Raw genomic sequence first — 23378 nt, forward strand, 5'->3', positions numbered from 1 at the left:
CTTATTAAATTTTACTCTATCCTCTTAACTATGTGAATCATCATGTTTCAAATGTGTTTCATATAAACAAACAGCATATTGTTAGGCTTTCCTTTCTAATCCTTCCGGTTACTCTTCCATTTTACTCGTGAGTTGATCTCATTAACCTTCACTTATGATGGTGTGTTTTCCCTCATCGTATCCTCTTATATTTCTCTATTTACTCTCTTTTATCATTTAGAAGAATTGATAACAGATAAAATAGGTAAAAATAGGTGATCAGTGCTAGTGATCTGCTTCCATGTTATTGCCCTTCTGTTTTTCCGCATCCCAGACTGTTCTCTGGTACTTGTTAGTTTCTTTCTTTTCCTTTCAGTCCCCACTTATGATCCAGGTTCTGAAGTTGTAGCTTGTTTGGCTTGTGATTATTTTCTTGGATCTCCTATCCTACTTAAATCCTTTTCTCTCCTCTCTCTGTCCCAGCTAGTTTATTTGCAGATTTTACTATTATGTTTTCTCAGACTGCAAGCATGCATGCCATTCTTTCTCTTCCTCTTCTATGTTTATATATTACTCTTCTATGCTCCAAATGTGAGACTTATTAAATTGTACCCTTCCTTTCTCTGTCTTCTAGTATATTCCTCTTCTGTGTTCCTTTTATTTCCCTTTAATGTACATAAATGCACATAAAGATCCTGTGATTGTTCTGTTTAGCTCTGTGATTCTTGAAGACATTAGGGGATATTTGCCTCTTTTCTCTCTCAGAATGTAAGCACTTCACGGTTTAACAAACTCTCTGATTGCTGAAATGCAGTGCTTTTCTTTGTTTCTTTTGGTTTCTGTGTTCACATTACAAAGTATTCCCTCATCAGTCAATAAACATTTATTAATGTACCAGGCAGGACAGCTAGGTGTTGCAGTAGGTCAAGCACCAGGTGAGGAATCAGGAAGATTCATCTTCCTGATTTCAATTCCAGCCTTAGCAATTTACTAGCTGTGTAACCCTGGGCTGCCTCACTTTCCGCAAATGTAAATTAGCTGGAGAAGGATATGGCAAACCATCTCTGCCAAGAAAATCCCAAATGAGGTCACGAAGAGTCAGACACAACTGAAAAACAACAGAGCAACAACAACAGTGGCTGTGTCCCAGACATTGTACTAAGGCTAGAGATAAAAAGAAAGGCACAAAAGACCGTTTTTACTCTTAAGGATCTCATGATCTAATGAGTGAGAAAACTATAAGAAATAACTGTATGCAAACAAGTTATATTATGGGACAAATTTGTAATAATCAGCAGAGGGAAGGCACTAGAATTAAGAAGACTCAGGAAAGACTTCTGTGTAGGAGGTGGGATTTTGGCTGGAACTTGAAGGAAACCAGCAAAGTCTGGAGGTGAAGATAAGGAGGGAGAGAATTTGGGAATTATTCTAGCCCTGAGGGCTAGCCAGAGAAGATACCCTGAGTCAGGAAATGAAGTCTTGTTCAAAGAAGAAAAAAGAGGCCATTATCAATGGATTGAAGAGTATGTGGGGGCAGAAGGGGGTTGTAAGGTATAAAAGACTAGAAAGGTAGGGAATAGGCTGTGAAGGTGTTTGAAAGTCAAATAGATTTTATAATTGATCCTAAAAGTGATAAGGGAGTACCTGGGGCTTATTAAATAGGTGGGTGACGTGGTCAGAATTGCACTTTGATAACTAAGTGGAGAGCATAGACTGGCGTGAGGAGGAACTTGTGGCAAGCTATTGCTATTACAGTAGTCTCAGATGTAAGATGATAAGGAATTGCACTAGGGTGGTGACAGTGTCAGAGGAGAGAAGGGTGTGCATGTGAGAGATGGTAATAAGCTAAAATTGAAAGACCTTGGCAACAGTTTGGATATGGGGGGGAAGGGGGGGTAGTGGAGAGGAATGAAGATTTCACAGTCACACCTAGGTTGTGAGTCTAGGTAACTGGGAGGATGGTGGGGCAGGTACTTGACAGTAATAGTAAAGTTTGGAAGGAAGGAAAATTGGGGAGAAAGATAATTAAGTTTTGGACATGGTAAATTTAAGATGTCAATAGAACATATAGTTCAAGAAGTACAGTATGCATTTAGACATATGAGACTGGAGATCAGCAGAGAGGTTTCAGACTAAATAAGTAATAATTGAATTCATGGGAGCTGATGAGATCATCAAGTAACATAGTATAGTGGGAGAAGAGGGCCCAGGACAGAACCCTCAGTTCTGTTCTTTCATCAGGATTACTAGAATGTCCCCTATTACATCAATAGTCATTTTTCTTTTTCCCATTTAGGATTACATTCAGTTTTGCTGGGCAGGTTGTTGACTGTAAACCTTTATCTTTTGCCTTTTGAAATTTAGTATTCTAAAATTTTATCACTTTTAGTGTAGTAATAGCATAGTGGTGTATGTTCCTTGCTACTTGAACTCTTTTATTCAGCTCGCAGTATTTTTTCTTTGACCTGGAAACTTGAGATTTTGACTAAAGCATTCCTGAGAGATTTCATTTTGGAGTTTATTTCAGGAGATAATCAGTGAGCGTGCATGCTTGCATGTGTGTGTGTGTGTGTATGTGTGTGTGCACGCACAACTTGACATTCTGATTTTAATATTTGTGGTCAATTTTTTTTTTATGATTTCTTGAAAGAGTTAACCAGGTTTTTTGTTTGAGTAAGATTTTTCAAGCAGTCATTGAGTTAGCTTTTGTAAATTAATGCATCAATGGAAAAACATTTATTAAACATTGAGGATACAAATAAGAGTCCCCACTATTAAGGAGTTCACTTTCTAATTGGGGTAGGTAACTAATAAGAGGTCTCACTTGCAAGACAGTTTAAAGACCTTAAGATATAGTGGCAAAGCTTATTGGCAGTGCATCTTCTTTCATGTCACTTCCATTGATTAAAAACATTATCCCTTTCTGATGTTGAACCATTTGACAGTGCCCAGGATTTTGTTGAAAACTTTTTTTCTAGGTCTTCTGTAGCTGTGTCTGCTGAGTAATCAGTGGCTCCAGCCTCTTCAGATTCATTTGCTACGTGCATCAACAAGAACTGATTACTTTAATTATTACAGCAGAGGCTGGTGAAGGAGTAGGGCTTTTGTTCCGGGAGCAATGGTATTCCAGGAGCTTTTGAACTTAAATTTCTGGGTGTCTCCAGTGGTATATAAAGGGAGATAGTTATTGAGATAGTTTGCCTTGCCTGGTGAATTCTGCCTCCTGCCTCCTGCTTGCTTCCATTAGGGTACATTGGCTGCTTCAGTTATACTGACTTGTCTTCCCTGTGGGTGGCAGTTGATGGGGTTGGCTGGTCTCTTTTTCCAAAAGGGTTGCTTTGATGGCTGGTCTGGAAGTAGGGCTAGTGGTCTGGGAGGGGGCAGGTTTTGCTACTGGGTCTCTTGAGCTTTACCTTATTATTGATGTTAGTTGGTGAGCAGTTGGCATGGTGGTGGTAGGAAGGGTCCATTCTCCATATGGATGGCTTTCCTAGATTATGTCTTGAAGTTCCAGGTTGAAAGGTTGCAGGGGTTAGAAAGAAACTATTTCCAAGGCTCTTGGGCTCAGTCTTCATTTTAGGGTATAAGGATAGGTGATAGAGGTGAAGTTGATACCAAGTTTGGGAGATTGGAAGAATCCTGGTATTCCTAAAGTAATAGTGGATGTGACATAAATGAAGAATCATCAGAAGAAATGGAAAAGGAGTCCTTGGACAAATTAGGAGGAGTACCAGGAGAGAGCAATGCTGGGAAAACCCAGAGAAGAGAGAATATTCAAAAGAAAGTAATTAGCTGTGTCAGATGCTGCTGAGGGAAAAAAGAATGAGAGATCAAGAAGAGGCCATTAGATTTGATATAAGATGTATTGATAATTTTGGAGAAAGTTGTTTGACTTGAAAGATGAGGTCAGAAGTCAGGTTGTAAAGGATTTAGAAGAGGGTGTGAGGAAAGGAAGTAGAGGCACTAAATGTAGATGGCTTACTTGTGGAAAGGCTTCTTAACAAAGAAGGAGAGGAGAGACATCTGGAGAGAGGCCTGTAAGGGATCTAGTTAGGCCTTTTTTTTTAAGGTTGGAGGGAACATACGGGCATTGTGTAGGTAGTAGGAAAAGAGCCAATAGTTAGCAAGAGGTGAAAATTTAGAGAGATGGTGGGGATCATAGTGGGGGCAGTCTGCTGGAGGAGATGGGAAGGGTGATAGAATCAAGAGGGCATGTAAAGGAATTGTCCACAACACAAAGTGCCACATCTTTATGTGAGACCAGAGTGAAGGAGGAGTAAGTTGGGAAAGATGGATACCCAGGTAAGGTGAGATGAGGAGAAGGGGGAGCTCTCAGGCAGTGCTTTAGCATTTATTTTTTTTTTTTGGAGTGACCAAATAAAGGATGTTAGAATATCACTAGATGAAGTCATTAATGAATTTGCCCTTTGGTAGTGAATCCATTTGTCAATGGATAGAATTGCTTCATTGGGAGTGTGGTGCAGAAAGTTAGAAAAGTTTTCAAAAGATGGAATATAGAAGACAGAAAATGGCTTTCTTGGATTGCCTGAGTTCTTATTTAAACTTTTCCGTAGGGGAGCTAGGTGGCACAGTGAGTAGAGCACTGGCCCTGGAGTCAGGAGGACCTGAGTTCAAATCCAGCCTCAGACACTTGCCACACTAGCTGTGTGACCTTGGGCAAGTCACTTAACTCCAATTGCCCTGCCTTCCCCCCTCCAAAAAAAAACCCATCAACTTTTCCATAGGCCTTCCTGCGAATGTCTTAAAATGGCTTAGTGATGTTAATTATAAAACAGAATTGTAGGTATAAAAACTGGAAAGGACCTCAAGGGATCATATCACACTTCCAGGCAGCCACATTTTCTAAATTTTCTTTGAGAACAGACCCAGAGATGATAGATTATTTTTCCAAATTGACATAGCTATTAAGTGCTAGATAATGGATCAGAATCCAGGTATTTTGTTTCCTAGTGCAGTGTTAATTTTTCGTTTAATTGACATGTGTGTGTATTTTTATACATAATATATGTATACATGTAATTAGGTATGTATGTAATTATATATATATAGTGTGTGTGTATGCCTACTAGAGTATATACTACATATACATTTGAATCTATGCATATGTATATACATACATATACACACACACAGATGGGTTGCTGCTTATACTCTGCCATCTTTGCTCCACCTCCCACATACACTCTTAAACATATGTATATATGGGAGTTGGAGCAAAGATGGCAGTGTACAGGCAGCAACCCATCTGTCATAACCCTGAGTGGCATATATCATAGTGCAAGCCCCTCTGATATGACAGGGAAGTGGTCTAGGAGAGGAGTGGTAGAATGAGGACTTTTCTATTTCAAGAAGTATCCAAATAATTCATTTAAATTACGTGCCTTGTAAAGATTTCAGAATCAACACCAGGAGTTGTTAATGAATGTAAGTATTAACTACAAAATGTCCAAAGTAGTTAAGAAGAATGCATTTCTTGCCCTCCAAATCCATTCCCCTTTTTATTTTCTCCCTTTCTGTTTATGGTACCAGTTCTTTCAGTTTATATCATTTAAAAAAAAAAAACAAAAAAACCTCTTCCTTAGTCATGAAGTTCTGTAGTTTTTTTTTTAATATCTTTCTTCATTTCTCCCACTACCACCCTAGTTTAGTCCCCTTTCATCTCACAGCTAAGGTACAGATTGCACCTGCCCCGGGAGATCATTAGTTTCTTCCAGTTCATCTCCCATCAGAGTAGATTTCTTAAAATATCTGCCTTTATCATGCTAATCATTTCTAGAACCCATAGTGTTAGGGCATGGAATCAGGTCCAAAATCCTTAATCTGGGATTCACATTCCCTCATCGTTTGGTTCTCACTTACCTAACTATCCTTCCCCTCTATTCAACATAGAGTTGTCCAGTGATCCTCATTTCTGGGATTTGACCCTGAAACACTGTGCTCATTCCAGCCTTTGCATCTTCCATCTCTACTTTAAATTCTACCAGCTCTTGTAGGCTCAGTTTAAATTCCTTCCCTGATAGCTCCAGCCTTTTCTCTTACTGTATTTACTATTGATAACCTATAGTTTAATACGTTATGATAAGTTTCCCTTCATCTGAAACTTCTCTGTCATACACTTTTCATCTTTTAAGTCCTCATAGAGACCTGGCTCCCCTCTGCCCCTACATCCTTTGCTTTCCTTTCCCTGGCTATAGCTTCTCTGACATCAGCATCTCATACCTCCTCTCCCCCACTTCATCGGTACTGGAGGGGGAATTGTGTAATATTCCTTTTTTCCCAACTTTATTTGTAGACTCTTCCCTTATCACCTTTTACCCAGTAACCATTCCTTGTTTTAAATGCAATTAAAATTTAAAATGTTTTTAAATTTTTAAAAAGCGAAATTGAAAATTTTGCATATAATCAAAATTTTATGACTCAGATCATTCTTCTTCCTTTTTTAGCACCTGAATCAACATTTTCCTCTGTTTCCCAACTCTTGCCTTTATTCTGAGGAACTTTAAATATTCATGTAGCTTCGCCAACTCCCCAACCTCCTCAAGCTATTAAAGTTCCCATGAGTACCACTTTCATTCCACTTCAGACACACATGGGGATAGTCACTCTTGAGCTTACTGTTACCCACAGATGTTCCACTTTAGATACACTGACATACTATCTGACCAAAACCTTCTATTTTTATACTTCTTTGTGTGCTTCTCTTATACCTGTTCCCTTAGTGAGACTTTCATTCCTTTCACTTCTACTTTTTCAGTTGTACATTCTTTTTAGCTCCTAAATCCCTTGCCTTCCTTTTTCCATCTTCCATTTTTATTCACAAATTTCTGAATGAAGCTAGAGAAAATCTCACACTTGTGCTGTCTGGTACCTTACAAATTCATGTTATCCAATTTCAACTGGGCCCCACTGAAGCAGGGCAATTCTTTAATATCTCCCTGGTTCCTTATCTTCTCTTCCCTCCTCAAACCTCCTTTACTTACCTAACCCCTTCTTTTACTGAAAACATTGAGGCCATGTTACATGAACTCACTCTTTTGCCATACTATTCATCTCAAAACTCTTTGACTCCTTTTTCCTAGTCTTTCTCTGCTAAAGGCCTGTCTCTTCTCCTTTCTAAGGCCAGTCCTTCTACATAAACATTTGATCCCCATCCTTTTTTTGTCTTCTCTAGTGAATTGTATTCTCAATAATTCCTTCTCTTTTGAATCTACAACCTTCCCCTATTAGCTGGTTCCTAATCTACTGCTTTAAAACATGCCCAGGTCTCCCCCATACTTAGAGTCTTTACAAGACCCTGTGATCCCCTCTGACTCTGTCTTTCCCCCTTTTTCATTCAAATGCCGTGAAAGCGTTCTCTGTCCTCGTTGCCTCCACTTCTTTAACTCTTCAACTCTTTGCAACTAGAATTCTAGCCCATCACTTAATTGAAACTGTTCTCTCAAAAGATACCTGTGATCTCTTAATTGCCAGATTTGATGGTCTTAATTCTAATGTTTTTTGACCTTATCTGCTATGTTTGATATTGTTGGCCACCCTCTTCCTCCTGTATACCACTTGTGTTTTTAAGACAGTACTTCTAGTTTAACTCCTACCTGTTTGACCCCTCCTCACTCTCCTTGTCTGGCTGCATTATCCACATCTTTTTCTCTGACTGTGGGTGTTCTCCCAGATTCTTTCCAGGGTCCTCTTCTCTTCTCCCTCTCTATTCCCTGTCCCTCTATTTCTTTTCCTCTCTGTACACATATTTTTCTTTTCTCTAAACCATTATTGTATTTAGTGTTGATATTCTATAGTTTGATACTTTGTGATATGCTCCCCTTCATCTGGGTCTTCTTTTTCTCACATAATTTCTACTCTTCTCTTTCTCGCTTCCCCCTTTCTCCTTTTCCTTCCTTTTCCTCTCCCCCAAATTACCTTGTATTAACCTTTATTTTTCTCTTCTCTCTCTCTCAACTTAGGAGCTTATGAGTAGGGATTGTACTTAGTAGGTGATTAACAAATATTTGATTGATACTCTCTTAAATTTTTTAATTTGTGTGTTCCTTATTGCCACTAGGTTATAAAAACTGTGAATACAAGGACCAGTTTTTCTGTATGTGCAGAAATACATACATACTGTACTATTCCTACTAGAAATTTTCTGATTACCATCCCACTAATGGTAGAGGCAAAAAAATTGTAAATGTGAGAAAGCATTCGTGAAATTATCTCTCCTGATTGATCTTTTAGGATCTCCTTTCCAAGAAGAGATGAAGAAGAAAAGTAACAATATTTCAAATGTGAGGGATGAGGAGCATGAAGACATTGAAGGTATGTTTTTTTTTTTTATTTCCATCCTACTTAGCAGCAAAATCTAGGTTACAAAATCAAGGTAAGGTTGCTTATGTAATAGTTTTTCCAAGATGTTGCTGTCCTCAAAACTGCATTCTTTTTATATGACTTTTTAAAAGATTTAGATGTTAAATAAATATGAAATTTGAGATCACATCAGTGTTCTTATTATTAGGTGAAGAAAATAGAGTGTGTCCTCATTCCCTTGTTATTCCATATGAAGAAGCTGATAGATGCCCAATATGTCTTTCCTGCCTGTTAGAGAAGGAAGTTGGTTTTCCTGAAAACTGTAATCATATCTTCTGCATTACCTGTATTCTTAAATGGGCAGAGGTAAGTCTGAGAAAAAAGCTTAAAACCCTGAATGCTCTTATATTAATCAAAGTTATAAATTAGTTAGACAATTATTCTCTTGTTATTAATTTGTTTTAAAAAGTAATTTTATTTTTCTTAATGCTTTTGATGGTAGGTCTATGTACAAAATAAACTATGTATTGTAATAAATTTCTGAATATCAGATATTTATCTACATTCACAAAAGGAGATGCTACCTTTCAGGTTTTTTTTTTTTTTTACATCTTTTTTTCATTGTTTGAATGTGATTTTTCAAATGACAGTGTTTGCATGTTTCCTCCAAATTTTCTTTTGCTCCCAAAACTTTTTATGTTTTTTGATTGACTGTGTAAATCTTCAGTGGACTTGTATAAAAGTATATAAAACTTACAGTTTTAAAAGTACTTTCCGTTGCATTATTTTATGTTTCAACAATTCACTGAAGTTGGCACAGTAGGTATTGTTATAGCCATTTTACAGATGAGAAAACTGAGGTTCAGAGTAGTTAAATGTCTTTTCTAAGTATACATAGTTAGAAAATAGGATTGTTCCAGGGTCTTTTGCTTCCTGTTTCCATCATTCTGTTGATCAAAAAAGCATTCACTAAGTACTTACTATGTGCTAGATATAGGCCTTGGGGTTGTACACAAAGAAGCAAAATCAGTCTCTGTCCTCAAGGAGAATTAAATAATGCATGTTCTAAATAATAGGATACAATATAAATCCAGAGGAGATGGAAGGCAGCCTTAATGGGTATGGTTCTAATTAGTGGAACCAGGAAAGATTCTATAGCAGCTGTATTTGGGCTGAGTCTTAAGGGAAGTTCTAGGGTTGAAGGTTGGGAAAGATGACATACCAGATATGGTGAATAGCTAGTGCAAATGCAGATAGATGGGGCATGGAGAGCTATTTTTGAGGAATAACAAGTAGCCAGAATGGCTAGGTCATAGTGTAGAAAGCAGAAGAATGTAAGAAAAGGAAAATACAGGAAATATACAGGAAAAATACAAAGGAGCCAGGTTGTGAAGAGCTTTAAAGGCCAAAGAACTCTATATTTAGATTCTGAGGTAATAGGGAGACACTAAAGTTTATTGAGTAGGGCACAATATGACTTATGCTTTGGGAAAATCATTTTGAATGGAGGATAGATTTAGAAGACTACTCACAAATAAGCAGTGATATGAGAATGAACTAGAATGATGGCTGTATTGTTGAGAGGTTATATGCAGTGCAAGATTTAGCAGTTGATTAAATATATGAAGAGAAAGAGAAAGTAAGAGTTTGGTGAGTTTTGAAGGATGGTGGTACTCTTAACAATAATAGAAAAGTTAAGAGTTTTGGCTTTTAGAGGAGAGATAATGAGTACTGTTTGGCATATGGTAAATTTGAGATGCTTATGGGCCATCCATTTAGAAATGTCTAAAAGGCAGTCCTGATGCATGACCAGAGTTTAGGAAAGAACCTAGGGCTGGACACATAGATCTCGTCTTCATCGGCACGGACATATTAATTGAGCCCAAAGGGAGTTGATGAGATTTCTATGTCAGAGATTGTAAATAAGAAAGAGGGCTCAGGGCAGAAATGGAGGGCAAAACACACTGAGAAAGAGTAGTTTGAGAGGTGGGAGGAAAACCAAGGAGAGCAGAGTTATGAGATCCCAGAAAGGAGAGAATATCAAGGAGGAAAAAGTGTTCAACAATCTCAGATGCTGCAGAAAGGTCAAGGAGAATGAGAAAGAAGAAGAAGCCATTAAATTTGGCATTTAAGAGATTGGTAGAGATTGGTAACTTTTAGAGAAAGCAGTTTCAGTTGAATGTGGTCAAAAGCCAGATTGCAGAGGGTTTGGAAGAGCCTGAGAGAGGACGTGGAGGCCCTGAGCGTAGAGGACCTTTTCTTTTGCAGACAAGGGGAGGAGACGTAGCTGTCTTCTAATAAAACAGCTTAGCTTTTGTCAACTTCTTTCTCTCAAATAATTGGTAAATATTAGCTATGTTAGAGAAATGTTCGTTCAGCGGGCTTCAGTGAGAGCCTTTTAAGGATGGAAGCTGCGTGGCAGTGAGTGTTGGAGCAAGTAGATAGGGAGAGATTATGGAGGAAGTGGGGAAAATTTGCTGGAAAAAATGGGAGAAGATAGACTTAAGAATCAGTCAGGAAGCGCTTATTAAAGCACCTGATAGGTACCAAACTCTGTGCCAAGTGCAGAGGATTCAAGGAAAGGCAAGCCCAGTCCTTGTTCTCCCTGGTGAGGAAAAATGCCGCCTCTTCATCTGAGACAGGAGTGGCGGAGTAGTGGAGGTTGTCATGATAGAAATTAAGGTAAAGTGAGGTATAAAGCTCTGAGCACATTCAAACTATTGGTAAGGCCAGCAGTTATCAATAATAGGGATCTTTAGATCCTCAGCAAGCTAAAAAAAATCCTGAACGACGGCTGACAGATCATTTTTATGGACAAAAGTAGGAGTATCCCAAAACTAGAAGGCACATCGTAGATGGGGAAAACAGTACGATTGGTTACAAAGCTACAGCACCGTAGATGTGGAGGACAATATATTTGGCTGGAAATTTGGAATGCAGCGCTAGCAATAGCTCCTCCTTTCATTTTGTTGCTGGAAAAGCTCTTTGGTGATGTCCACCTGCATGACTAGTTAGTGTCACAAAGGAAGGACAGCCAGGTTGCAGAGATAGCAGACCAGACTCCCTGGCATTCACTCGTAATCTTCAAGGATAACAGATTTCCTTGAAAGAAGAATAGAACAGCGATTAGCAGGAAAACTGAACTAAACTTAACTCAAAGACAATGAATCATTTACGGAAAAGCGGAACCTCCAAACTTAGTTCGGAGACAAATGAAACATGATTTATACAAAATGTTGGTCGTGATACAAAATGAAATCGGTTACAGAATAGAATCATTTTTATTTTCTCAATTTTCAGGGTTATGTCAGAGGAATGTGAGATGAGGAGGTAAAAAGAGGAAATGCTCATTGAATGGCCTTAATTTTTTTTTGTCAAAATATGAAGCAGTGTTTTCAGCAAAGAGCAGAATGCAGAAAGAGTAGAGTTAGAGAAAGTAGAAGAGGTTTGGAAGAGCTTCTGTAGTGAATGGACTAGGAAAGCAATTTGTTAGTGAAAACCTATTTGATTTTAGCTCACACAAATTTGTAGCATAAAGTTGAGCATGGTGTTATGCTATTTCTTCCAGTTCCGTTCTTCAATTATTAGTCAACTACTTAATGTAAGATGAAATAGAGACCTTTCAGAGGTTATTCTTTGGTAATCAAGATTGAAGAAATAGAAGTTTGACTGATATGTATGTTTCTTATTCTAGACCTACCTAATTTAAAACTACTTTTGTTTTTTTGAGGAGTAATAGGTCCATTAACATAGATTCTTGTAGATTTTGTTTTGGCATCCACCTTTATATTTGAGCCTATGGAAGCAATCTAGTTTGTTACTTTATTGAGAAAGTACTTTCAGATAACAATACATCAGCCTAATTCTTAGCTTGGAATCTTAGAAATAGCTTATTAACAAAACACTCAATTCTATAGAAAGTTTAAATAAACTAAAATTTATCTCTACAATGTTATTTTTAAAAGGACTCTATCGTATATATATGAATTAATTATGCCATTACATCGAATAGTACCATAATGTTTGCTATACCACCAGCATATACCTTCTAATAAAGGTAACTTGGCATATGTCAACTTCTTTCTCTCAAATAATTGATAAATATTAGCCATGTTAAAGAAATGTTCATGAACTGTAAGCTTCAGTGAAACTAATAATGTTCTGTCTATTGGGATATATTTAGAGTTCAATGTTTGTTTCAGTTTTAGAGAGTAATAGTACATAGAATGCATGATTGAATTTGGAGAGAAGAGGTGTTAAACATAGCGTAGTTTTTTTGCATGTCAACTAAATATAAATTAATTTTTAGCATGAAGGTAGATCAAGATCTTTAGGGAAAAGTTTTGAATTCGATATTTTTCAATTACTTAACTGCATGCAGAAACTTTAAATCATACATTAAAAAAATTATGGAGATTCCTGGGACTGTGTCTCATTTTCATGGCAAGTTAACGGTAGTGTTAGTGAGTTTTCATTTGTATGTGATTTAATTTATCAAAGAATTAAACTAGAGGGAAATTTAGTTTCTTTTTAAGAATGTGGATTAAAAAAAAATACCCCACATTCACATTTTAGCCACATCTCCAGAGACAATAAATATATGAGCATCTGTTTGGAGAGAGGTTCTAACTGGCACTTGACCTTCCTAAGTCACATTTGTAGTTATGAAATAAACCATGAAAATTGATAGCAATGCTAAGACAGAAGTACTGTAGTTAAAATTAGGGTTTATGTAATTACTAAACAGAGACCAATATTGATGTTGCAGACCCCAAAGAGATCAGTGTCGATATCATTACCCTTTTGAGAAAACTGTTCCACCTAATGACTCCATAGTAAACAAAAAGGGAGGTTTTTCATCTGCACAGTGTAAGAGAAGTCCTATTCTTAGTGTGGTCTCCCTAAATTGCCTCTAATTATCTGCTAGCTGATTCTGCCTTTTTGGAGGGAATTACTTTGTGTTATAGGACACTATTATAATAATTCTTAATACTTTTTATAACACAACTGAAATCTCAGTGTTGTATACTTGCACAAGAAGCACTCTGCATAGTTGTAAGAAATAAATTTTAATTTTGGCATTGTGTTTGAATATGAGATTATTGTTAATGATTTAAACTCACAAATTTGTGATTTTTTAAAAATGCTTTGAATTTCCTGGTCAGAATATACAAGTGGGTGCTGGTTTTAAGGACATCTTAATTTATAAAATAGAAAGTGGTGATTCGCATTAAAAAAACATTTACCACAGCGAAGCAGTACTTCAAGAAGTCAGATAAGAATGTCGAAATTGTAGCGTTCATTACATAAAGGTGAAGCTTATGTACTAGAAAGTAAATAGTTCATTCAGAATTAATTGAAGGCATTATTGCTCAGAATAAATAAGTTTCCAAATGTCCACAATCCACTTAAAATCCATTTCTGAGTACAGTTTTGTATATTTATGTCTTGCTATATGTAAATGGATGTGAGGTTATGTGATGTTTTAGAAATCAGGAAGATGAAGGCATGCAGCCAGAGGAAGAGAACAAGGTCAAGGCTCCTATATCAGAAAGTCCAAGAAAAATATAAAATGGTCTCAGGCCATGGAAGAACTCAAAAAGGATTTTGAAAATCAAGTAAGAGACGTGGAGGAAAAATTGGGAAGAGAAACAAGAGTGATGCAAGAAAGTCATGAGAAATGAGTTGACAACTTGGTAAAAGAGATCCAAAAAAATGCTGAAAAAAACCAATACTTTTAGAAGTAGACTAACCCAAATGGCAAAAGAGCTCCAAAAAGCCAGTGAGGAGAAGAATGCCTTGAAAGGCAGAATTGGCCAAATGGAAAAGGAGGACCAAAAGACCACTGAAGAAAATAATTCCTGAAAAATTGGAATGGAACAAATGGAAGCTAATGATTTTATGAGAAATCAAGAAATTATAAAATCAAAACCAAAAGAATGAAAAAAATAGAAGACAATGTGAAATATCTCATTGGAAAAACAGCTGACCTGGAAAATAGATCCAGGAGAGAGAGTTTAAAAATTATTGGACTACCTGAAAGCCATGATCCAAAAAAGAGCCTAGATATCATCTTTCAAGAAATAATCAAGGAAAACTGCTCTAATATCCTAGGAACCCCCCCCCCCCCCAAAAAAAGAGAGAGATGGAAAGAATCCACCGATCACCTCCTGAAAGATTCCAAAAGGAAAACTCCTAGGAATACTGTAGCCAAATTCCAGGGTTCCTAGGTCAAAGAGAAAGTATTACAAGCGGACAGAAAGAAACAATTTAAGTATTGTGGAAACACAAGCAGGATAACACAAGATCTAGCAGCTTCTACACTAAGGGATCAGAGGACTTAGAATATGATATTCCAGAGGTAAAGGAGCTAGGATTAAAACCAAGAATCACCTACCCAACAAAACTGAGTGTAATATTTTAGGGGGAAAACGGTTCATTCAATGAAATAGAGGGCTTTCAAGCATTTTTGTTGAAAAGACCAGAGCTAAGTAGAAAATTTGACTTTGAAATCCAAGAATCAAGAAAAGCATGAAAAGGTAAACAAGAAAGAGAAATCATAAGAGACTTAACTAAGGTTGAACCATTTTGTTTACATTCCTACATGGAAAGATGACATTTGTAACTCAAGAGACCTTTCTCAGTATTAGGGTAGTTAGAGGGAGTATGTGTGTGTGTGTGTGTGAGGTGCGCACGTGCTTGCGGTAGGCACAGGGTTAGCTGAATATGGAGGGATGATAACTAAAAAATAAAATTAAGTGTTGGGAGAAAGAGAAAGGGAGTGGTAAAATGTGGTAAATCATCTCACATAAAAGAGCAAGAAAGAGCTTTTACAATGGAGGAGAAGGTGGGAGAGGTGAGAGGGAATGAGTGAGCCTTACTCTCATGGGATTTGGCTTAAGGAGGCAATAACATACACAGTAATTTGGTATGGAAATCTATCTTACCTACAGGAAAGCAGGGGGGGCAGGGGATAAGAGAGAGGAGATAATAGAAGGGATTGCAGATTGGAGAAAGTGGTAATCAGAAGCAAACACTTTTGTGGAGGGACAATTCAAAGGAGTGAATAAAATAAATAGAGGACTGGACAGGATAGAGGGTAATGTAGTTAGTCTTTCACAGTATGGCTGTCATGTAAGTGTTTTGCATGACTACACATGTACAACCTATATCTAATTGCTTGCTTTCTCAATGAAGGGGGGGGCGGGGAGGAAGGGAGAGAATGTGGAACTCAAGATTTTAAAAATGAATGTTAAAGAATTTTTTTTATATGCAGCTATGAAATAAGATATACAGACAGTGGGGTATAGAAATCTATCTTGCCCTATAGGAAAATAGAGGGGAAAAGTATAAGAGAACAGGGTTGAGGGGTGATAGAAAGGCAGTCAGATTGGAGGAAGGGGTAATCAAAATGCATGCTGTCCTGGGGTGGGGGGAGGGGAGAGATGGGGAGAAAATTTGGAATTCAGAGTCTTGTGAAAGTGAATGTTGAAAACGGAAAATAAATCCATCTATGTATCTATTTTTATACACACGCATACATACATATATATATACATATACTATATATGTTTATAAATACATATATATACATATATAAATACATATACTATATATATATAAATACATATATATAGAGAGAGAGAGAGAGGGAGAGGGAGAGAGAGGGAGTTGGAGTGGTTGGGGAGAGATTAAGGGAGTAAGTCAGGCTAAGCTAACTTAGAACTTCAAAAGTAGCATATGGTAGGAAAACGCGGATAAATTGTGGATTGAATTGAACAAAGAAACATTGGAGTACTTTGAAGTAGGGTAACAGTGGTATTGATTTCCAGACATTTCCTTTTTATTTTGAAATACATTTTTTTTTTGTACAGGATACTTTCCCCTTTCCATGAGTAAAGGTTCTGAAAACCTTTAACAGATAAGCCCAAGAATATCTGAATAAAGTCTTTGTCTGTTCCCCAAACCTGAATTCTCGAAAATCTCTGAACCTGACCCGTATGAACTGGTGTTATTTTTCAATATTAAAACTAAATATTTTTTCCCCCAAACGTCTCATTGTGGGGGTATGGTTGATAGTTAAAGTGGCACATATTTTTATCTATGTAACATGTAGCATTTAATGAAAAGGGTTTGTGTGATAAAATCTAAATTGAAATCTAAATATGTATGTATGTGTGTGTATATATAGGTACATATATGTAAACAGATTTATGTTTATACATTTTAAAGTAGTGATTAATTCACTTTTTTATATGGACTTTGCATCTGTATCAAAAAACAGGTAATAATTGAGTTATTTACCAAAGCTAATTTAAATTGTTATATGTGTGAAACTATTGAGATGTGCACTATTGTCATTCTGCAGGGCATAGACTTAAAATTGTTTTGTGAAACAATAAGCTTAAGTGATAGAGGTAGTTTTCTCCAATAACTAACATGTTTGCTAACATTTTAACTATAGTATTTTAAAATTTTTCAGTATTTTAACATTAAATTAAAATTAAAACCCATACAGAAAAACTAAAAAGTTTTGAAAAATAATTATTTTCTGTAGATACTATCCATAAGAAAAAACTTCAACTTTAAAAATCTTTTTGATAGGTATCTAGATGACGTAGTGGCAAGAGCACTGGGCCTCAACTTGGGAAGACTTGAGTTCAAATTTGGCCTCAGACACGTATTAGCTGTGTGACCAGGGGCAAGTCACTTAACCTTTCTTTGCCTCAGTTTCCTCAACTGTAAAATGAGGTTAATTGAGGTTAATAACACCTCAGAGTTACTGTGGTGACTAAATGAGAAAATACTTGTAAAGTGCTTTCTTATTCCCTCCTTCCCTCCTCTGATAGTGGAATCTTAACAGCACTGGCACCTATTGATTAGTGTTTTCCTTTAATTTTGCTAAATAATTATAGAGGAGTCTCTGGAAATATTGTAAGGTTCCCTATAGTTCATGCATTTTTTCCCTTTTCAAAAATTAAGTAATTAATTTTTAATTTTCAGCATTCAGTTCCCCAAGATTTTTAATTCAAAATTTTTTCTCCCCGTCTCTCCCCACCCCCACCCCAAGAGAGCATGCATTCTGATTACCTCTTCCCTCAATTTGCCCTCCTTCCTGTCACCCTCCCCGCTGCCCTGCCACCACCACACACACACCCCTTATCCCTTTACCTTCTATTTTCCTATAGGGCAAGGTAGATTTCTATACCCCATTGCCTGTATATCTTTTTTCCCAATTGCATGTAAAAACAATTTTTAATATTTGTTTTAAAAACTTTGAGTTCCATGTTCTCTCTCTTCCTCCCTCCCCAACCACCTTCATTGAGAAAGCAAGCATGTAGATATAGGGTACACATGTGTAGTCATGCAAAATACTTCCATGACAGTCATGTTGTGAAAGGCTAACTATATTTCCTTTCATCCTATCCCACCCCTCATTTACTCTCTTCTCTCATTTGATATTGTCCTTCCTCAAAAGTGTTTGTTTCTGACTACCCCCTCCTCCCATTTGCCCTCCCTTCTATCATCTACCCCTCTCTTAGTCACTTCCCCCCTGCTTTCCGATAGGGTAAGATAGATTTCCATACCCAATTCAGTGTGAATGTTATTGCCTCTTTAAGCCAAATCAGATGAGAGTAAGGTTCACTCATTCTCTCTGAACTCCCCTCTCTTCCCTCTCCACTGTAAAAGCTTCTTCTTGCCTCTTTTATGTGAGATAATTTACCCTACTGTACCTTTTCCTTTCTCCTTCTCCCAGTACATTCCTCTCTTACCCCTTAATTTTATTTTTTAGGTATTATCCCTTCATATTCAAGTCACCCTGTGCCCTGTGTGTGTGTGTGTGTATTTTTTTTCCCCTCCAACTACCCTAATGCTGAGAAAGGTTTCATGAGTTACAAATACCATCTTTCCATGTAGGAATGTAAACAGTTCAACTTATGATTTCTCTTTCCTGTTACCTTTTTATGCTTCTCTTGATTCTTGTATTTGAAATTCAGATTATCCATTCAGCTCTGGTCTTTCCGTCAAGAATGCTAGAAAGTCCTCTTTCACTGAATGTCTATTTTCCCCCCCTAAAATATTATACTCAGTTTTGCTGGGTAGGTGGTTCTTTGGCTCTTTTTGATAATGGCTTTTCAGATATTCCAATAACTTTAAAATTATCTCTCCTGGATCTGTTGTCCAGGTTAGTGTTTTTCCAATGAGATATTTTACATTGTCTTTAGCTTCTATTTGCTCCATTCTAATTTTTAAAGAATTATTTTCTTCAGTGAGCTTTTGAACTCCTTTTCCTTTTGACTTTTTTTTTTTAGATTCTGCTTTTTAAGGCATTCTCCCCATTGGCTCCTCTTTTGCCATTAGTCTATTTTTTAAGGTGTTATTTTCTTCAGCATTCTGTTGTGTCTCTTAGCAAGTTGTTGACTTGTTTTTCATGATTTTTTTGCATCTCATTTCTCTTCCCAGTTTTTCCTCTACTTACTTGATTTTAAGTTTCTTTTTGAACTCTTCCTTGGCCTGTAACCAATTCATATTTTTATTGGTGGCTTTAGATGTAGGAGCTTTGACTTTGTTGTCTTTTTCTGCTTGTATGTTTTGATCTTCCTTGTCATCAAAATAAGATTCTATAGTCTGATTCCCCCCTCCCCCCCGCTGTTCTTTCATTTTTTTCCAGCCAATTATACAACTTTTTAGCTCTTTGTTAAGATCAAGCTGTGCTTCCAGTGTGGAGGGTGTACTGTCTCAAGCTTCAAGGGTTTTGTGTAGCTGTTTTCAGAGATATTTCTAAGGACCTGTAAATTTTCAGTTCTTCCAAGATGGTATGATGAAAGGAGAGGTGTTTATTCCTCTCCTGGTCTGTGTTCTGGTCTGAATGACCATAAGCACTCTTTTCTGCCTTGGAACTGTGAGGAGGATTCCCTCTTCGCTGCTGCTGCCACAAGCTGCCCCGCTACCACCATCCACGGCTGTGACCTAGCTCCAAGCACAGGCAAAGCAAGAGAATCCTGCCTCAGCGCCACCAAAGAGATCCCTGCAATACACCTCTGATCAGCCACTGGATTCTGCCCCCCCGCCACTGTCTGAGGCCTGAGACCACTGGAAGCAGCCACAGCCTCTGTGGGGCTGGCCAGACCTTGCTCCTCTCTCACCCAGGTCTCACAGACTTTTCCTATTGACTTTCTAAGTTGTCTGTGATGTTTGTGGGTTGATAAGTCTGGATACTACCACAGCTGCCAGTGATTCAGTCCCTCAAGGCCTGTTCTGGCCCCATCTGTGCCAGCGTGGCCCACACTGGACTGTGCTCTTCTGTCAGACTGGTGGAATAGACCTTTCCTCTCGACTTTCCAAGTTGTCTTGGGCTGGAAATTTGTTTAATTCTCTCATTTTGTGGGTTCTGCTGCACTAGAATTTGTTTAGAGTCATTTTTTACAGGTATTTGGAGGGGTTTGGAAGAGAGCTCAAGGCAGTCCCCGCTTTTACTCTGCCATTTTGACTCCACCCCCTCCATGGATTTATTTTTTTAAACCTATTTGTAAATTTGCCTAGGAGGGCTATTTGGCTGATACTTTAAAAAAAAATTATTCTGTTAGATATTTGAATGATTTCTCTGATCATTCCTTTGAGTTTCTAGTACCCCTCAAAAGTTTATCTGTAAGTTTTTATCAAAATGCTGTGACAAAAATTTTAAAATCTAGTAGTTCTTTTATTTTTTCTAACAGTTTTATTGTAATGTCCTTGGGCGATATAGCTCCTAATGATAATAATTTAATTTCATCTTTATTGGTGGTGTATTTACCCTTTCCATTTTTGATAATTACAATTTGGTTTTTTTTATTTTTCATTAAATTAGCCAGTGATTTATCTATTTTTTCACCTCGTAAATCCAGTTTCCAGTTTTATTTATTAGTTCATTGTTTTATTTTTTACTTTTAATTTTATGAGTCTTTTATTTTGATGTTTAACTGGAGGTTTTTAATTTGTTCTTTTTCTAGCTTTTTAATTGAATGCATGAGTTGTTCTGCTCTTAATTTCTTTTATCGATGTAAGCATTTATAGATGTAAATTTTCCCTTAAGTACTATTTTGGCTGCATCCCCCAAATTTTGGTATGTTGCCTTATTGTTGTTATTATCTTTAATGAAATTAATCATTTTTAAATGATTTGTTCTTTTACTCACTTATTCTTTAGAATTAGCTTATTTAATTTCCAATTAAGTTTTAATCTTTGCTTCAAAAGTCCTTTGTTACATGTAATTTTTATTTAATTTTCATTTTATTTCCTGCTCAGGAATTAAATGAATTTTCTATTTTTGCCTTTCTGCATTTGCTTTTGGGGTTTTTAATGCTCTAATGCAAGGCTTATTTTTATGAACATGCCATGCAAAGTTGCAAAATCAGTATACGCCTTTCTCTTCTCTTTCAGTATTCTCCAGAGATCTATCATTTCTAATTTATTTATTTAGGGTTTTTAAAAATCAGTTTATTTATTTTTAGTTTTCAACGTTCACTTCCATAAGTTTTAAATTTTCTCCCCCTACCTCCACTCTCTCTCCAAGAGGCCCTGCAATCTGATATAGGCTCTCCATATACATTTCCTATTAAACATATTTTCACAATCATCAGGTTGTATAGAAGAACTATAATGAATGGCAGAAACCATGAGAAAGAAAAAAACAAAACAAAACAAAAACAAAAATAAATAAACAAAAAAGGAAAATAGTCTGCTTCCCTCTGCATTCGGGCTCCATAGTTCTTTCTCTGGATAGCATTTTCCATCATGAGTCCTTTGGAATTGTTTTATGTCCTTACATTGCTGAGAAGGGCTAATTCTATCAAAATCAGTCACAGCACGGCTGTGCATATCTAACTTTTCTAAAATTCTACTCATTTTCTTAACATCTATTTTATTTTATGACTAAAATTACAACTGAACAACAGTAGTTGCCTAGTCCTGTAATGTCCCTCACTAGTATAGTTTTACCTTTTCCTCCTGTAATTCATTTAACTTCTTCAAGAATTTTGATGCTATGCCATTGGGTACAAATATATTCAGTGTTGGTATTCATTCATTGCCTGTGGTACCTTTTAGGAATATATTGTTTATTTGTTGTTCAGTTGTTGCAGTCATGTTTCACTCTTTGTCACCCCTTTTGGGGTTTTTGTGGCACAGATACTGGAGTGGTTTGCCATTTCCTTCTCCAGCTCATTTTACAGATGGGAAACAGAGGCAGATAGGGTTAAGTGAATTGCCCAGGGTCATGTAGCTAGTAAATTCCTGGGGCTGGATTTGAAATCAGATTTTCCTGACTCTAGGCCCTGCCATCTATCCACTGTAGCACCTAGCTTTCTGTTTCCCTATTTTTCTCTTTTAACTAAATCTGTTTTCCTTTTGCATAATTGCTACCTCTCCATTTCTTTTAACTTCAGCTAAAAAATAATAGATCATACATCAATCTCTTATTTTAAATATTCTTTGTGTGTCTTTCTGTTTTAAGTGTGTTTCTTCTAAACAACATATTCTTGGATTCTGGTTTCTAATCAATTCTGTTGTCGTCTTCTGGTTTGTGAGTGAGTTCCTCTCATTCGCATTTGCAGTGATGAGTGAGTTGTTTATTTCACTCCATCCTAATTTCTTAAGCTTTTTATTCTCTTTTTTTTTATCCTATCTCCTCTTCAGAAGTCTGTTGTATGTCTGAATACGGTCTCCTTTAATGTACTCTCTTTCCTTCCTATTTCCCCTCCCTTCTCTTTTTGCTCTTAATGCCTTTCCCTATTTTCCTAGTGGGTAAGATAAATTTCTGTGCCTGACTGTATGTTCATTTTTCTCTCTTTAAAAACAAACAAACAAAAAATCCCATTCGTGTGAATCTAGTTCAGGTATGTTTCGTGTAGATAACTTTTTATTGGATGCTGATTTCTAATTCATTTTCCTGTCCTCTTCCATTTTATACCTAAATTTATACTTAACCATCTCTTTTTCCCTAATCCTTCTTTAAGATCCTTCTTTATTTCGCTTCTGTCTAGTTTTTCTCCTAATCTAACCTTCCTCTGATTATTGCTTTTGCCTGAATTCCTTTTCCTCCTATTCCCTGTTGGTAAGTTTCATTTTTGTACACAACTCTGTCTGTATGTATTTACTCCTCCTTCCATTGACCAGTTCTGATGAGAGGGTGAAATTCTGCAGCAGAGACTTAAAACTTATGTCTATAGGCCAAGTAGCCTACAAAACTTCTGAGTGGGTCCCCACTGAGATAAAAATATGTACCCCTTAAGGCTTTGTTTCTGTTTGAGTTTTTCACCACTGTTTTGAAATATAGCTGGTTCTTACTTAATTCACACTATTCTGCTGACCTCCCCTCCCCTCGTGGGGTTCTGCCTCCTATGCAGCTGTGCCATTTCTACAACTGGTATGGCTGAATTGCTTGGGGTTCCCACAGTCAGAGTGGTTTCAATGCCTAGAGCAGAGGGTCCCTAGTGAGGGGGTACACTGGCTCTGCTTTTGTTCCACCTGTTGGGAGTCAGAGCCTGAGCCCATGCAGGGTTCTGCCACCCACCTGCCAGGGAGTCTAATTTGTATAAAGTGTAAACTATTTGTATACCAAGCTCCCTTCTCCTTTTAATGGTGGCTGCTAAATCTTAGGTGATCCTGATTGTGGCTCTTTTGCACTTAAATTCTTTCTAGCCTCTTTCAATATTTCTTTTTTGACCTGCCAGCTCTGGATTTTAGCTGTAATCCTGGGAATTTTCATTTTTGTCATTTCTTTCAGGAGGTGATTGGTAGATTCTTTCAGTTTCTACACAGTTTTCTTTTATGATTTCTTCAAGTATGATATCTTGGCTCTTTTTGTTTGTGGCTTTCAGATAATCTAATTGATTCTTACATTATCTCTCAATCTGTTTTCCAGGTCAGTTGTTTTTCTTAGGAGATGGTCCTTATTTCGAATCCTACACTGCCCCCCCCATACCATCCCCCTCTTCCATTTAGCTTCTATTTGGCCAATTCTAATTTTCCAGGAATTATTTTCTTGAGTAAGGATTTATACCTCTTTTTTCAAGCTCCTAAATTACTTTTCATTTATTTCT

General features: G+C 37.0%; 1 protein-coding gene across 2 annotated transcripts in view; it reads left to right on the forward strand.

The window, feature by feature from the left end:
• Positions 1–23378, forward strand: part of SCAF11 (SR-related CTD associated factor 11) — a 109537-nt gene that overhangs the window by 38868 nt on the left and 47291 nt on the right. For both annotated transcript variants that reach the window (XM_036759624.1, XM_036759625.1), the window contains exons 2-3: positions 8230–8310; positions 8507–8664. In XM_036759624.1, the coding sequence (XP_036615519.1) occupies positions 8250–8310; positions 8507–8664 (219 nt within the window). In that variant the 5' untranslated portion in view covers positions 8230–8249. The remainder of the gene's footprint in view (positions 1–8229; positions 8311–8506; positions 8665–23378) is intronic.

Source organism: Trichosurus vulpecula, chromosome 5 (assembly GCF_011100635.1).
Source record: "Trichosurus vulpecula isolate mTriVul1 chromosome 5, mTriVul1.pri, whole genome shotgun sequence".
Lineage (NCBI taxonomy): Eukaryota > Metazoa > Chordata > Mammalia > Diprotodontia > Phalangeridae > Trichosurus > Trichosurus vulpecula.